This window comes from Labeo rohita, chromosome 13, assembly GCF_022985175.1.
Source record: "Labeo rohita strain BAU-BD-2019 chromosome 13, IGBB_LRoh.1.0, whole genome shotgun sequence".
NCBI classification, from domain to species: domain Eukaryota; kingdom Metazoa; phylum Chordata; class Actinopteri; order Cypriniformes; family Cyprinidae; genus Labeo; species Labeo rohita.
Window position 1 is genome coordinate 17,539,866 of NC_066881.1, and position 16,663 is coordinate 17,556,528.

Genomic DNA, 16,663 nt, shown 5'->3' on the forward strand with positions numbered 1-16,663 from the left:
CAAACACGGTCTCCGTACAAACACAACATGAGGTTTAACAAGACTTCCACTGTAGAGCGCTTTGGAAAATCGCATCTTGAAAGACTTCAAGGGATCAAAAGCAGTTGACTGTCCGGGCACTGAGGTCCCGGATCCCCTCGCGTTCTTTCGGCTGAATCCCTCTGAAGGCGCCGCCTGACACATAGAGAGCCATGTGCAGGAATCACACAAAGCATTGTCAATTGAAGTATCTCCCAGCAGCTAATTTATGATGCCCTCAAAGCAATTTTCACAGTCAGAAAAGTGCAATTGTATTTTCCAGCTCATTAAACCCAAGCACAACAAAGCTTTCATCCTCCCGCAACCCCCTCCCTCTCTTTCCACCCCTCCAACCCACAGTCTGCATTTCAAAAGAGGCAACATGAAAACACAAGCCTCCGCTAAGTGTAAAATAAACATTTTGCTCTCATTTCTATGTTTTTACGGTCACCACCAGGAATCTCTCTGCGCGTACGGCACGGATGAGAGCGCTGGGGCTTGAAGTGTTCATAAATGTGGCACGGCTCAGATGCAGTGAGAATTTAAGGCTTGTTTATTCAGAGGGCCTCTTTGCTCTCCTCCCTCCCCTTTGTTCTGGGTTTCATGGGAGGACTTGGAAATTGTAATCTCAGGACAATCAGCCTGACTTATTTGTTCAGGCCCTGTCTCACTCGTAATCGCGGTAAACCCTTTAAATCATGTGAGTACCTGTTAAAGAGCCTCACTGTGAGGTGCCTGCATTCCCCAGCCTCTGAAATCTCCCTGCTTGAAACGCTCTCTCGGGCTCAAGTGCTTAATAAGTGTTAGCAGTTAAATCAATCTCGTGTTAAAAAGTGCTCTTGATAGATGGCTCTTGTTTAGTTTTGATCTTTGTTTGGAGGACTTGAAAACAGTTTGCTTTCTGGGTTTCTTTACAAGTCAAGTGGTAATGATGCTGACTAGGACTTCCTTTCTTGTCTGTGAACTCTCAGCTTCTAATTATAAATGATTCAACAGGTCATTAAATACACAGAAGCAACAATGACATACAGACAAATGCTTTCGGAGTGGTTGACAAGTAAGGTCTGCACAGGAACAGCCCCTTTTGATGCAACACTACATTTCTACTGAGGGAAATGTGCTCTGAGGAACATTAAGTGCTGAGTTTCTGTCAGGCCTCAATCAAAGTTGGGCTGAGGAACCAAAAGGGATAATTCACACTTCTGTGAAAGCCTAACTCATTGATTCATACAGAGAGATTTTGCGGACGGAGCGAGAGCCGATGGAGCATTCGAACGTGTGGTCACATTCTTCGGTTCCTCACTTAACCACAAAATGGCCACAATTAGTTTCTCATCCCAACAGTCAAAACCATGTGACCACGCTCATTGTCCTTTGCTTTCCCTCAAAAATCTTGGCTTGAATGCACAGCTAAAGTCCAGAAAAATCGCCTCAATTGTCCGCCGTCATCTTTGTGGTGCACCTTAAGTGTTATTTGCTTTTTAGTGTAATGGATATTACATTTCCACTGGAGCTGAGGAGAAAAGGAGAAAGTGACTGTAAATGCCGGTAAATGAAAAAATATGCTTAGTCTGTCAGGGCATGCAATTAAACTTAATAAACTTGAACATTTAGGCAATTCCCTCACAGCATGCTTTATAAATGGACCTGACATGAAAATGACACTGCAAAACCTCATCTCATTTTCACAAAATCTACTTGCACACAACAATATCCTCTCATTAAAAGGGACAGTTCATCCAAAAATTAAAATTCTGTCATCATTCACTTACCCTTGTGTTGTTCCAAACCTGTGTGATGTTCTATCTTCTGTCAAACACAAAGAAGACTTTTTGGGGGGACATATCCTGTTTCAGAAAAATTCTGAAAGCCATACAGTGGTAGAAACAAAATGATGGTGAATAATTGATGATAGAATCCCTCACTTCATAAAAAAGTCTGAATTATTCATATACAAACTCATATTGTCTCTCATTTAAAACATCATTTCTATACAAGAAAAACACGTATTTCTTTAAAAACATTATGTAACACACCGTATGTGTCCATTTTCATTGCTGACCACTGAATATTTTCATTTCCTCTTCTTTCTTTTCCCTTTGTGCTTTTGTAGCTTGTAAAGTTAGCCAGCTAACAAGCAGTAAAACAGCTAAATACTGTCCCCAAGAGAGTCATTCATTTGGTTATGCTGTTTAAATTATGTTTTGGTTAAGTTTCAGACTAGGGTTGGCATTTGCGTTATTTTCCATAAAATACCATGTGTTTTTATTGTACATACTGTACATATCTGATATGCACTTTTACTGCACAAAACACTCCATACCCACAAATCATTTCAAATCTATGCATACAAAATGATGTGTATCAGTTAGTATAAAAATTACAGAAATGACCGGGCTGCATTAGTAGGTTCATGGCTCTGTGGTGGGTTCAATCTCTCAGCTGGGATGCTCAGCAGTTCATGGGCGGCTTACCCTTATAATTGTTCCAAAACATAAGTGCGACAGTTGAGCTAAAGCAGGCAAGATTTTTCTGTGGGGAAGTCAAATGGTTTTAGGATTGGGGCCATGATGTTAGCCTAAACTGATTGGGTCAGGTCAAGCTCTTGTTAAGTCAAATAAAAGGTCAAGATACTTTCTACTTATCCGTGTCACCCGAGGCCTCTGTTTTAAGTGCCCCCTCTGGGCAGAGTAAAAAATCTTAAGGAAACCCTATGCGCAAGGACATAAACACAAGCCCAACTTGCCAAGGCAGTTTCCCTTTCGGGGTAGTTAAGCATTTATGAGGCCTGACCTCCACCGGTTTCACTCGCAACAACCCATTGGGTTCTAGTTCAAAAAGATGGAATGAGATTGCTGGTCAGAAAGTGAAGAAATGCTAGAAATAACTGCTTTTTCTAAGTTTTGCTCTGTTTAAACAAGCTACCACTATCCACAGATGACAACCTGTAGTCTGAATGCATTTTAAAGCTTACGTGTCACAAAAAAACAGACATGTGCATTAAGTTGGTAAAAGAGCACTTCAAAAGATCATTAAAGGAGTAGTTCAGTTCCAGAACAAAAATGTACAGATAATGCACTCATCCCATTGTCATCCAAGATGTTCATGTCTTTCTTTCTTCAGTCGTAAAGAAATTATATTTTTTGAGGAAAACATTTCAGGATTTCTCTCCATGTAGTGGACTTCTGGGGGTTGCCCATGAGTTTGAACGTCCAAAATGCAGTTTAAATGCAGCTTTAAAAAGCTCCAAACAATCACAGCCACGGAATAAGGGTCTTATCTAGCGAATCGATTGGACTTTTTCTAAAACAAATAAAATTTTAGATACTTTTTAACCTCAAATGCTCAGCTTGTCTAGCTCTGCCATGCACATGTGTAATCCGGGTCAATACAGTTAGGGAATATAGAAAAACTCCCATCTCATTTTCTCCTCCAACTTTAAAATCACCCTATATCGCTGCAGAAGTACCAGCCCAGTGTTTACAAAGTGAACATGCAAATAAGGTCAAACGCCCTTTACAAAAACAAAGTAAAACAGCGATGTAGGACAATTTTGAAGTTGGAGGAGAAAATGAGATGGGAGTTTTCTGACCTACCCTAACTGTACTGATGCTCAGAGTACACATGCGCATCGCAGAGCTAGACAAGATGAGCATTTGAGGTTTAAAAGTATATAATTTTTTTTTGTTTTTTTAAGAAAATGACCGTTTCGCTAGATAAGACCTTTCTTCCTTGGCTGGGATCATTTAGAGCCCTTTGAAGCTGCACTGAAACTGCATTTTCGACATTCAAACTCGCATACTATTTATGTCCACTACATGGAGATAATTCCTGAAATATTTTCCTCAAAAAACATAACTTTTTTACATCTGAAGAAAGGAAGACATGAACATCTTGGATGACCACGGGGTGAGTACATTATTGGTAAAGAAGTTTTGTTCTGTAAGTGAACTACTCCTTTAATGAGTATTGGAAAAACTAATTGGATAGACTTATCTTAAAAGACTAGAAATAGGAAAGAGACAAGAACAAAACGAACCCGTAACAGACACCTCCGTGTAGAGCGATATAAGTTTTGTTAACATTTACATAACACTTTTTGGAGGCCTGAGATTCAATTGCTGCTCTTGTTTGCTGTCACTGATACAGCAATAATCATTATCCAGGAGGTAATTCTCCCCAGACTTGGCAAAGTCATGATTGTGAGATGTAAATGATAGTTTTAATTTTCCCTCAGTGGGATACAGCCGTTGCGCTCTGCCTACTTCTGTCACATCAACACTTCATCTTGGCCACCATTTCACAGAGGGCTATAACTGCGTCCCATTGTGCCTCTGACAAGGGTTTAAGGTTCCAATTGTCTCTATAAAACCCAGGAACAATGCTCAGATGTAATCCTGTTGGAGCTTGATGCCACTTGCTGGATTTTTATGCGAGCGGTCAGTTAACAGACATAATGTCCCTTGTGGCAACAGCTTCATCTTGGGTTGACTTTTCAAAGTGCTCTTTAGCATTTAAGCAAATGAATGGTCTACAAAACTTGATTCTCACTGTTGGGATCACCCTGGCAACACAACAAGAGTTACTTAAAAACATACTCACTGCAGACATTAAACATTTTTAAAGAGGTACAATTAGCACAGTTGCTCTATTTAACATACTCGTTCGCATTGAAGCTTCTAAGGTTTTGAGTCTTTGCCCTGGATCGGCCAACTTTCAGTCACACTGTGAAAATGTCCATCCTACTCCATGGCGACCTTGAAGGACTGATCTGCTTTCAAGGTCTATAATGACTTCTGACATAGTTTACTTGCCTCCACGCTGTGACAGAAATGTCTTCTGGAGTCAAAGACGGAAATCTCTGAAACAGGGCACCACTTTGGAAGCCTAAAGCCAAACATAGTGAGATTACACTTCAAGGGGGATTTTTTTCCATAAAGGTATATGTATAAAAATGTGGACGATAATAGGATAGATATATACTCTTCGGAATATTTTCCTACATAATTATGTTGATTTGAGGGGCTCAAATCATTTGCAAGCAATAACCTCCTACCACTAAATGATATGGACATAGGGAATGGAAAAATAAAATAATAATTATCAAAATTTAAATCTTGGGCGAGAACCTAATATGCACAAAAGGCTGAAAAGCAGCCAAATTTAAGGACGACCATGGAGAGCCTGCACCCCACTAAGACACCGCTTGATACTAAGATGAAAACGCTCGAAATTGGACTACTGTAATGTGCGTATGTAAATTGATCTTGACAAGCCAAAGTATTATCCACCGAACAAGATCTGATTAAAAAAACAAAAACCTTGAAGCCAAAAGTTCAAGTTCTGTGCCTCAGAGTATTCGAAAACACTGATCTCATTTAAAATGGTTACTTGCGCCCTTTGAAACCTCTGCAAGGATTTTCTTTGATCGTCTAAAAGCCTATGATTATCATAACATGATGCCAATACAATCTGTACGGATATGCCGCAAGATTTAATGTTTGTAGACGGCCCATTTTAGCGGAGACTACAGAAACGCATAGACTTGGTTACGAAGATGGAAATCTGTGAAGATGACAGTCTGAGATTTTATATGCTTAGAAGTATTGCTTTCTCAAAGGTTTTCATGGTCCAAAGAGAAACGAGGCACAGATCAGAAAGACACTAACATGCTAGGATGAGATCACAAAATAGAGCTGTAAAACCACACAGATGAGATAGGTCTGTGACCTTAAACTCCATAAAGGCCATGTGTGTGAGGAGGGGGTCGCCTCTCTGTACTACGGCATAATCGCACATCTGTGATTGGCTCGACGTACAGCATGTCGGCACGGCTGGAGAGGGTATGAAACGTCTTGAGCTATTAATGTCAATTTAACTAGAACTTCAACTATGCATCACACATTTGTGTACAAATACAGTTGCATCATACAAGATATTGGCACGATTCTGAAACATTAGTCTAAATTGGCATTAAAAAACTTGTAGTGTTATGTAAATCTGTAATATTTATTTAACTATGCAAGTTTTTCTGTTTCGGACACTTGCGTTTGCTTACGTCCAGTGAACTAGGAGCAAACAGAAAAGTATCACTCTATAACTGACACAACTTTTCCCAACAATTTTCCCTTTGAAAAGATGCATTTTCCAACCACAAAAGTCTCTCAGCAATCAGCATACGATTCTGCTTGGCTTTATTTTTTTAAACATGAGAATCAAAGCTAAGGATGCATGAGAAATCTATGTAACCCCCCTTGGACATAGACAAACATTCCATCAAGAATCAGATCTTTGCAAAACTTTGAACTCATGCACAGAGGACTAACATAAACAGTATTGTACTGCTTAAGAGCAATTGTTTCATTGGCAGAGCAATAGTCAAGTCATGAGGGATTCCCAAAGAATAACATTGTGTGTTTACATTTCAAGTAATTATACTAACCTCAAGAAGAGTAACAGGAAAAATTAATTATTCAATAAAAAAGGTTGAGAGTCAAGGGAGACTGGAGGAAAGTTACGCATGACATTGAATTCCCCAGAGATGAAATAATGTCCTGAGATGACGGCAAAGGAAATTACTTAATAGCTATATAGGAGCAAAACGCAACGGCGATGTCCTCAGATAGAAATCTTAATGTGGTCTTTTAACATATCAACTTTGACATTGGCTTTAGAAATATGAAAAGCGTGGTTTGTTAACAAATAATGAGGACATTGTGGAACTCTGTACAGTAACTTAAGCCTGGCTTGAATCCTGGTAGCACCAGGAAAATCATATATTCGTCTTATATGTGTTCATATATATATATTAACATACATACATACACTGATGCCACGAATAAATGCCAAGAACATTTGATTTATTCTGTGGCAACTCTACTGAATTAATTTAGCAGTAGATAGAAAGCTAAATATACAAAAAACTCACTTTAAAGGTGGGATGCAATGCTGTTTCTTTAAGACTGTTGATTTTGAGATTCTCCATATCAGATATGAAAATATTCCAGTTATATTTCAGTACAGAGCTAATATCTACTCTTACTCTTTATATATATATATATATATATATATATAAAAGTTCTTTGGGCTCTTTCTCATCTTAACCCTGTCAGTTTCTGCCATTTTGGGGTAATGAGTAGCACATAGACACACTACACTACTTACAGTATTTTGCTTTGTAATAAATCAGAGAACCACTTCCTTAGTAAATGTTTCAATATGTGCACTGGTTTTGAAGAACACTTGGAGTGGTATTCTCATGGGAGGAGGTTACATGGGCCTAGCAATTACATTCACCAAGGATTTCGCTGAAATACCGCCTTACTGAGAGCAGGCACTGTGGATCAGCAGAAAAAGCGGTCCACTTTTTTCTCACCGGTGTTGTTGGATTCAAAGACATAAAGCAGGAAGTCCACAACAACATGCAAGACCTGTTAACAGATAGAAAGGCATTTGGCTTTATTCTTAACAAACTGTCTAACAAATATTAGTAAACAATGCAATATTTATTAGACTGCACCAACATTAATTTTAAAATATCAAACAGACAGCATTACTGGTTTGAGTCAGTGTCACTGCCAAACCGCAGTTTTGACCGATGAATCATATGCTTCTAAAATGGATTCTTGAATTACACATCTGACTAATAACAGCTGACCTAATGTAGCGGGTCAACAGTCGAGGTGAAAACACAAATTAACGTAGTAAGTTTCTAACTGTTTTCAGCTACTAGCCTTCTTTTTTTTTTAGGTCATAGCTAAATTGTAATTCTACTTAGAGACTGATCAAACTAATGTCAAAATCCGTAAGGAGATCGCTATAGTCATAAAACCAAAGACATTCCACTGTCATAAATTTAAAAACCTGAACGTAGCCCATTTTTATAGTATAGTTTTAAAACTAAGTGCTTAACAATTACTTAAATATTAAATAAAAACGTGTTATACTTATTTTAGTTAATTTGCCTTGTTGGCACAAAGACCTAAATCCGTTTTAAAGGTAGGGTAGAAACTTCACCAGGATGATGGCCTACTGCCTTACTTCCCCTTTTATATTTTAACAGAAATCTTAAAAAAGTAAACAGCCTCCGATAATAAAAATGATCAAGTCCAAACCTTCTTAAAAGCAGACATGTAGTGAGGCAACAGTTAACTGAGTGGTGCGCGCTGTCTGTGGGAACTGATTGCCCTCTGGCTATTGCCTTGACATTAAACTCTTCGAGGACAATTGGTTAAGTGGAGTTAACTGTTGCATATTCTCCCTGAGGTAGCTTCCTTTTTGATCTTGCCGAGACTGGCGCCTTCCAAAACAGGGCTTGTCTGCGTTATGAAATGCTTTGACTTACGGTGAGGGGTTGCCAGTTGCGCCTCAATAGAGGCTTTCTGCAGTCTTAAAGGGCCAAGACAAGCTTTAAATTGTTGTAATGCAGCGTGACAAAATCATCCTCAATTCAGTCACATCATTTTGTCCCGTCACAGTTTTACGGGAAAAAAAAAAAAAAAAAGTTGAGCCTGTTTTTTCCATTGAACCCAGGGTTCTGTTATTTAAAACAGACTGTGCAAGCAACTTAAAAATGCACTAAACACTTTATCTTGAAAAAATAAAATAAAAAAATTCAACTATCAGCGGCCTTCATTTTAGCTTGGGTGCACATTCAATAAAACCCCTCAAAATTATATCCCAAGTGTGTTATAAAAACCTTTTCCGCTATCTCCACTACACAGCGTTTTTATAAAGAAAACTCCCAGAAATCGTGGACGAAGAGGCCAAGGAAGTGGTTTGTTTCGCTGTATGTTTTCAATAAGAGTTCAGTTAATGAGTACGGAGGCCCGCTATACAGACATCCCCTCTGGTTAATTGCAACAAAACTTCTCAAATGGCTCCTTGCCTCCAAGACTGGAGCCCCCAGAGCAATCAATAAACCACCTCTGCAAGACAAGTATGATTAACCATGCAACATTTCTTTCAAAATCATTGTGACGTCTCAAAGAAACTGGTTTGACCAATCAGGACAAGCACGCGGAAAGTCATGTGGGTGAAATGTCAAGCCGATTGGAGGGCGGCAGGGAAAAAAGCGAACTTTTGGAAGTTTATAGCTGCGAGTGCGCTCCGCTAGGAGAGTGAGGCAAGCGTCGCAAACGCGCGACGGCAGAAGGGAAAGGTTGTGGACGAGTAAAATTCAGGACGACTCACATATTCTTATTGTATGGCCCCTCTATCATCCATGATGAATTCTTTTCAAGGGCCACTCTCCCAAGAAGGAAAACTACAGGAACGCAAAAGCGCGGACAAAGAGGAGGCTCAAACCAACGATAAAGCGACTGTCAAAGGATGTAAAGGCAAGGCGCTGAGTCTTCCGTTCAGTGTGGAATCTTTAATATCAGACAGAACGAGCACACGGACTTTATACACGTCATCTGAATCTGGTATTACATCTCCGACATCCGGTGGAGATGAGCGGCTGAGGCTCTCGCCCATGGCTCTTTACGCAGATAGAAAGATCCCAGTGGAGAGCGTCTCCAACCTATCCGACTGCAAGAGAGGAGATATGGAAGAACTAAATGACAAGGGACAGTCCGGCTGGTTTCAGACACCCTCGTACACTTCCCCGCCAAGTGAGTGCTGGCTCAGCAGGGAAACTTGTCAATAATGTGGCACGATGACGCATGACAATTATAAACATGCATGTTTTACATAGGCTGTAGTGAAACGCACTAATAAATACTAGGAAAATCGATTAATATGTTTAGTATGTTTAATCAAGCTTATTTAGATTTTAAACGGGATTATTGTCGCTTATGTAAATTTAGAAGAATGTGATGCGTGTAGAGAAGGAGTCTGATGTCAGCCAAGGGTAGAGTAACTGACCAAGTTCTGCAAAGAAAAGTTTGCAAAAAGTTGCCAAAAACGCATTCCAGTTTAATTAAAACAGTTTAGTGGATCAGTGTAAATTAAAAACAGGCTATATTTCCATATCTGTATGTAGACATTTTAAGAACAACCTGATTGCGCATTTAATGCATATGCTCCTCATAATGCTGAAAATAAACGCGTAGCCTCGGAAGAAAAAAATTAACTATCAACGCAATGTAATAGAATTGTAATATAATCAATCAAGTTAATCTGTTCAATGTTTTGTTGTTCGCAGGGCACTCAAGTCCACCTCCGTGTACCCTCAGAAAACATAAGAACAACCGAAAACCGCGGACCCCGTTCACCACCTCGCAGCTGCTCGCTTTGGAGAGAAAATTTCGTCAAAAACAATATCTTTCTATTGCAGAGAGAGCGGAGTTTTCCAATTCACTCAACCTCACAGAGACTCAAGTTAAAATCTGGTTTCAAAACAGGCGAGCGAAGGCAAAAAGACTACAAGAAGCCGAACTAGAGAAACTGAAACTTGCAACCAAGCCATTATTACCTGCGTTCGCCTTTCCGTTCCCACTCGGAACACACGTTGGTTCTCCACCCCTCTACGGACCGTCCAGTTCCTTTCCTAGACCTGCGTTACCAGTCCCAGGACTTTTCGGAGGCCCAGTGACCTACGGAATGTATTATTTGTCTTAACCAAGTGAGCACGTCCTTCAATTCACCGTCTATATAGCTGCTGCGGTTCTGCCAGTCAGAAGACGAGTGAAACAATAGCAAATATGTTTTGTTTAATGAACTCTACACCAATTTAGAAGAAATTCTATTCTTGTGATCTACACAGTTTATTCCAAAAGTTAGAGTCCCCAAATTGGCTTTAAAAGTGCAATGAATTGTCCCTGAATACGGAATAGGGCCTACTTTATGTGTATACAGATATAAGTATACTGATAACACGCAATGTGGCTAATTGTCTTAGTCTCAGAGAAAATAATTTCCAAGAGATTATTTCTGAGGGCACAGCCGATTTGGCAAGTGTCTAGATCAGCATCACTTGTTGATGCGTGATGCACGAGAAAACACCTAGTGTGCTCTAAAATGTATGTACATGGTCTGCGCCATTCCAACAAAGCTCTTAGATTCAAGAAATGACCTTTGAATTATTACTAAGGTTTTTAAAGAGCTTGTTGCGACTGACAGCAGAATCTTGCAGTAAAAATTAAAAAACTGATTTCAGTTCTATGTGACATTGCTACTTTCCATTACTTGGCTATAGGCTGCCAAACTCGAGCCTAAATGGATAGTCGATGTGAGCCTTTTTAAAACAAACACGTGTATTTTCACGCAAACCAAATATTTTGTAGCATATTACAAAGATTGTACCCAGATAGATACAATTTGCGAAATGTACACTGCCAATAGGTCCGCTATACCTCTACATCTTTTTTTGTTTTTCATTAATTTGACGGGCTACCCGGTTTTAGGTTGAAATACGTGGCTTGCTATTCTCTTGGACTTTATTAAAGAGGAACTATATGCAGAGAAAACCAGCATCGTCCATTATACCATAATTTTACTAAACTTTTCCTCCCAAACGTTTTTACATGCCGGATTTTTGGCCTGTGTTTATTGATTTTTCGCCTGTTTAGCCATAATCCCTTCAGTAGACTACATGTATGCTAGTTTGCTAGGTTGTAAGATTAATGTCTAGATTTTTATTATTGTAAATACACGTATATATTACAGATTTTGCATTCCCCTTTTGAATAAATTACAAATAGGATTGCTGATATTTATACACTGTGTTTACATTTATCTTCTGTAAATTATTGTATATTTTATATGTATATACAAATTAGAAAAATAATCTTTTGCATTAAAAAATAAATCTCACAGAGGCTGATGTGTACAATGTCATTATTTATAAATTTAAAAACAAACTTTTATTTCAGTAATTATCCAGATTTTTTTTTCTTTTCATCTCAAACATAAACCCAAATAAAAAGTATAAAACGATGCGCTACGCAACTCGCTTTTGAGATTTGTAACTGTTTATTCTATAAAATTAAAGAGACCGACTAATAATCAGCGCTAAATGTGCAACAATAACTTCCAAGAGACACAAATATGCTACTAATTCTAAAAAACAAAAAAACAAACAAAAAAAAAAACACTAAGAAATAAAAATATTACAATAACAAGCAAATAAAACGTTATTTAATAAAAATAAGATTTTTTTAACTCTCAAAATCAAAAAATGAAGGATCCTGAAGTATATTTCAGACAGGAGCCCTTCAGATAACCTTCACGCTCTTTATAGTGTTACAAAATCCAAATCCCCGTGAAACTCACTGGAGAACACATTAGTTACAACGCGTCTTAAGTTTTTATTAGTTCTTGCGCGAGTTTCACACGCCATCATTACACGCATGCATTTGTGTCTGAAACCTATAGTGAAACAACTTTATATCTTGACAGGCTTACATTTATTATAATAGATAATACATATTTTTTAAATATTTTGTAAACACTTTAAGATATTTTCCTTGACATTCGGCTTTAAAACTTTAATAATCTCATTTTTAATTATTAATCTCAGACATATAAAGAGACAAGACATCTTTTTAGAGATTTCACAAATTTTATTACAAAAATACTGCTCAGGACAGACAAATGCTTTACCAAGCTAACATGGTAAAAAAAGCTTTGGCCTACTTCTTCCTTCTTCCTCTGAAGCCTCTGACTGAGCCTTGACCGAAACAAATGGATGATGGAACTCTGGAGGAAAGATAATAATCAACACAAATAGTTCTGATCACTGAGTCCACAGGGTAACGAAGCATAATCAAGCATTTATATAAATCCATGACCATGAATCTACCCACTTGTATGAGTATCTTGGCTTTAGATTAGCTGTCTGCATTGGTTTTGTTTCTACAGTCTTCACGCTTTCTGGCTCTGGGGTCAAGGAGAAGTCCATCGACTCGCTTTCTTGTTGAACAGTTGCTGTTTCAGAAACTTCCATATGTGCATCTTTCTGCTGTTGGGTCTTTTTTTCTCGTATTCTGTTGATTTGCATGAGATTATGATTGAAAAAAAAACTCTAAAGTGATTTAAAAAAGCCGAAATGTAATTCTACAAGGCTCTTTAGGTGAAAAATTAAAATGAATGGATAAAATTTATATAATCTAAAACTGTCCACAATTTACATTAGTGTTAATATCAAACCTGCCGCTCTTCTTTGCTTTGTCAAATCTGAAGTCTGCTGGATAGCTATGTGTTCTGATAAGATGATCTTTCCTCTCTTTGCTTGTTTTGAATTTTAGTCCACATCCCTCAACCAAGCACTCATACTGAAAATCAATATTAATACACAATCAGCAAAAACACAGTTTTTATAAAAAAAAAAAAAAAAAGTCAAAGCTGAAAAAATGAAGAAAAAATTGCTGGTTTAAACATGGATTATATGAGAACCTGTATTCATATATTCTTTTACAACTGGTATTTCTGTGCCTTTAAAATCAGTGTTTCAATGTTTCAAGCCACTGAAACACGCACTGCATTTAACACAACTTGCTGTTGAAACCAGCAGGTGGCACCATATCGCTACTTAAAATCATTTAATAACTATACATTTGCACAGAAGAGTATAGATTAACCAACTGAGATCAAACTGATTTTAAGTGGTATTCTCAGTGAGAGAGCAATATAAAAGCACCAAAAGTATATGTGGTTAGTATGCACTACGAAAAACTGTTTTTGTTGTATTGTCCAATAGTTTTTACAGCCGCTGTTCTGGCATGCATATACCCAAAGAATTCATATAATACTGCCTGCAGCGACACTCATATCCTTATCAACTTAATCAAACTGTGGTAAATGAAACTAAATCTAGTATGCATATAGCAGAACTTGAAATGACCACACAACTTCACACAACAACATATGCATCACCCACTACACAATAATATTACCATGCATTGTTTTTCCGCCATGACCTGGAAGAGAGAGTCATGCCACTCCAAGATGTGTATCTCCAGCAGTCGGTTTGATGGAAAAGAGCATTTGCAGTTGGAACATACATTTCGATGTAATGAATTGTAGTGGTGTTCATACCCTTCCAGTGTGTCAAATAACTGCCTGCATCCCGCAATGTGACATCTGAACTCAGAGATACTGGGAAGAGGTTTGAGATATTAGTGGCACATTGGTATCAAGTCAAGAGGATGTTGCCCAAATGTTTCACCACTCATCCAAGTGACATCATCACTCATCAGTAAACTTAAGGTGGAGATTCCCAAGTAAACCTGACCTCATCAGATACAATGACATATTACTCAATAATATTACTAAAATGTACGCATATAATACATGGAGTAATCTATCAAGTTACATAATGAAACACATCCAGCTGATTAAAATAAATAGCTAGTTAGTTTTAAAATCTTTAACACATACAAAAAAGACTAATGTTCTCAACTGGATCTGTTCATTTATCTTAGGATCATGAATAATTAGTTAATTCATAATTTGCCTAATTACATAGCAATAGTCATGTTGAAACGACATTACTCACGTCGGAGGATGTTCATCATCTGCAATAGCCGTCACGACGTCCTGTAGGTACATGTGCCTGTGTATGTCGCCATCCTGTCGAATTACACATTAAGAAATCGGGATATTGGTAAATGTCCCATCAGCATGTCATTAGAGTCATGTAGTTTCTAACTTCGTCACTCTTAAGTAACACATTGAAAGATAAACAGGCAATTGCTACTATATTAGCAGAGCGAAGGCACATTTCTGAAGTGCAATAAACCTTTCTGTCGATCCATTCGAACAATACACACCTCAAAATATTCATCTTCTACAGCAAATCGAAGTCGTTGAGGTCTGAATCCAAAGGGTGAAACAGCATTTTCATCCCCACTTTCTTTTTGTTGTAAACCATGCCGCTCTGATTCCCTACTTTCAATTACTGGTATCTTTTCTGCAAGAATCTTTGGTGCTACAGACCCCAACAGTTCAGTCAATTCAGCTTGCAACATTATATTCACGTTGTAGCATTCTGTCAACATACTCCATGTACAACCCGCCTTGCGATTCCGTGTCAAAATAAAAGCCCTCAAACTAAAAGCCACTTGAGGGCACGCAAGCTGCATGAGAAGCTTGTCATTTTATTTTGATGCAAACGAAGTTTGATATAATGAAAAAGGGTGTTTGTTTTACAGCCCGTTATATAAGTCTGATAGCCAGTGCTTACACTACCTGTATTTCTAAGCGGAAGAAAAGAAACTAAAAGCAAAACGGTGCACCTGCAGAATATAACCACAGGATGTCAGCAGAGTCATTGAAAATATGCTTTTCATCATCCATCCAATTTCCAAACCTCTTGTCCTACAGTAGCACATATTAATAATTTATATCTTAATATATTGGCTAAAGTATATTTAATCGTTTCATTACTACTGGTTCATGTCCTTGGCAATATATTAATAATTGTTTTTTTTTTTTTTAATATTCCTTTTTTCTAATCAAAATAGGCCTAATTTTTATTTGCAATGTTATTTTAAATGGCAATCATATTTCGTTTTTTTTTTCCTGAGTCCTCAATTTTATTTCTGTCACATCTTTTGTCATATATCCCTTTTGTAATAACGAACAAAACCCAGTTCCTTAATGCCGTCATCTTCCAGGAGATTACATCATTTTTGTTGGGAAATCAGCACAAGAATAGGGGTAAGATGAGGCTATTCCGTTTGAATGTGTTGCTATTTTAATCTTCGATTAAAATGAGTTTATTACGATTAATCACATCCAAAATAAAGGTTTTTGTGTACATTTATAATGTATATATAAATACACACACATGCATGTTTATATTTAGGAAAAATATATGTTTGTATGTTAAATATATTTCTATATAATATAAATTATATGAATATAAATATATACATGTAAATATTTTCCAAATATATACTGTATGTGTGTGTCTTTATATATACATAATGAATATACACAGTACACACACATATTACTTATAAACTTTTTTTGATTTGATTAATCGCAATTAATCATGGCAAGGCACTAAAGAAATTAAATATTTATATATTCATATAGGCTAGGCCTACCAGTATGTAAGGCATAGAATAAATTTAGCTTTCAGATGAATATCTTACTGGGATTGTGCCTTAGTCTGTCATTGGTTATTCAATTATTCAACTTAATTGTTCTTTTTATATTTTCATATTAATGTCACTTTAAGACGTCTGTGATAATAAAAATTAAAGTGGTTTATACATTTAGCAAAAGTTTAGCCTAAAGGCTTCTTGTCTCGGGCAGCGTGCCATCTTCCTCTGGCAGTGAGCCTCTATAAATAATTTTACTTCTTTTTTATGGCACCCTTATAATTCCCGTTAATACAACAGTGGCTGATGCATCATCCTGTACATGCAAAACATTCTAAATATGTTAGTTTAAAATTAGTAAATGCACGCTATTCGTAGAGGAGCATCTCACCCCACCCTATACTACTATTAGTGGATTCAATGCGGTTTTGTGGTAATAATTTTAACAGAAATACATACACAAGCATATTCACTTCAGAGAGTTGAAAAGATAGTTAAGCCACCAAATCGAAGGACTCGAAGTACATTCCTTTCAGTTAGGCTGCCATACTAGCCTACACAATACAGCCTATAAATCGTTTAACAACAAAAAAACAGTTTGTTCTATTGTTGTGTAACGAAAAAATAACGTTAATGACACATTTGCAGGGCCG

At 37.5% G+C, this 16,663-nt stretch overlaps 2 protein-coding genes across 2 annotated transcripts; one reads left to right on the plus strand and one right to left on the minus strand.

Moving 5' to 3' along the window:
• The first annotated feature begins 9,097 nt into the window (after positions 1–9,097).
• Positions 9,098–11,780, plus strand: msx3 (muscle segment homeobox 3). Its single transcript, XM_051125221.1, has 2 exons — positions 9,098–9,632; positions 10,166–11,780. Exons 1-2 carry the CDS (start codon positions 9,224–9,226, stop codon positions 10,579–10,581), a joined length of 825 nt encoding a protein of 274 aa, XP_050981178.1. The 5' UTR covers positions 9,098–9,223; the 3' UTR covers positions 10,582–11,780.
• A 710-nt stretch (positions 11,781–12,490) lies between these two features.
• On the minus strand, positions 12,491–15,082 carry znf511 (zinc finger protein 511). Its single transcript, XM_051125222.1, has 6 exons — positions 14,733–15,082; positions 14,459–14,532; positions 13,857–14,058; positions 13,111–13,235; positions 12,768–12,947; positions 12,491–12,660 (listed from the first exon to the last, which is right to left on the minus strand). The coding sequence occupies exons 1-6, from the start codon at positions 15,042–15,044 to the stop codon at positions 12,594–12,596; spliced, it is 960 nt and encodes a 319-aa protein (XP_050981179.1). The 5' UTR covers positions 15,045–15,082; the 3' UTR covers positions 12,491–12,593.
• Positions 15,083–16,663: the final 1,581 nt, after the last annotated feature.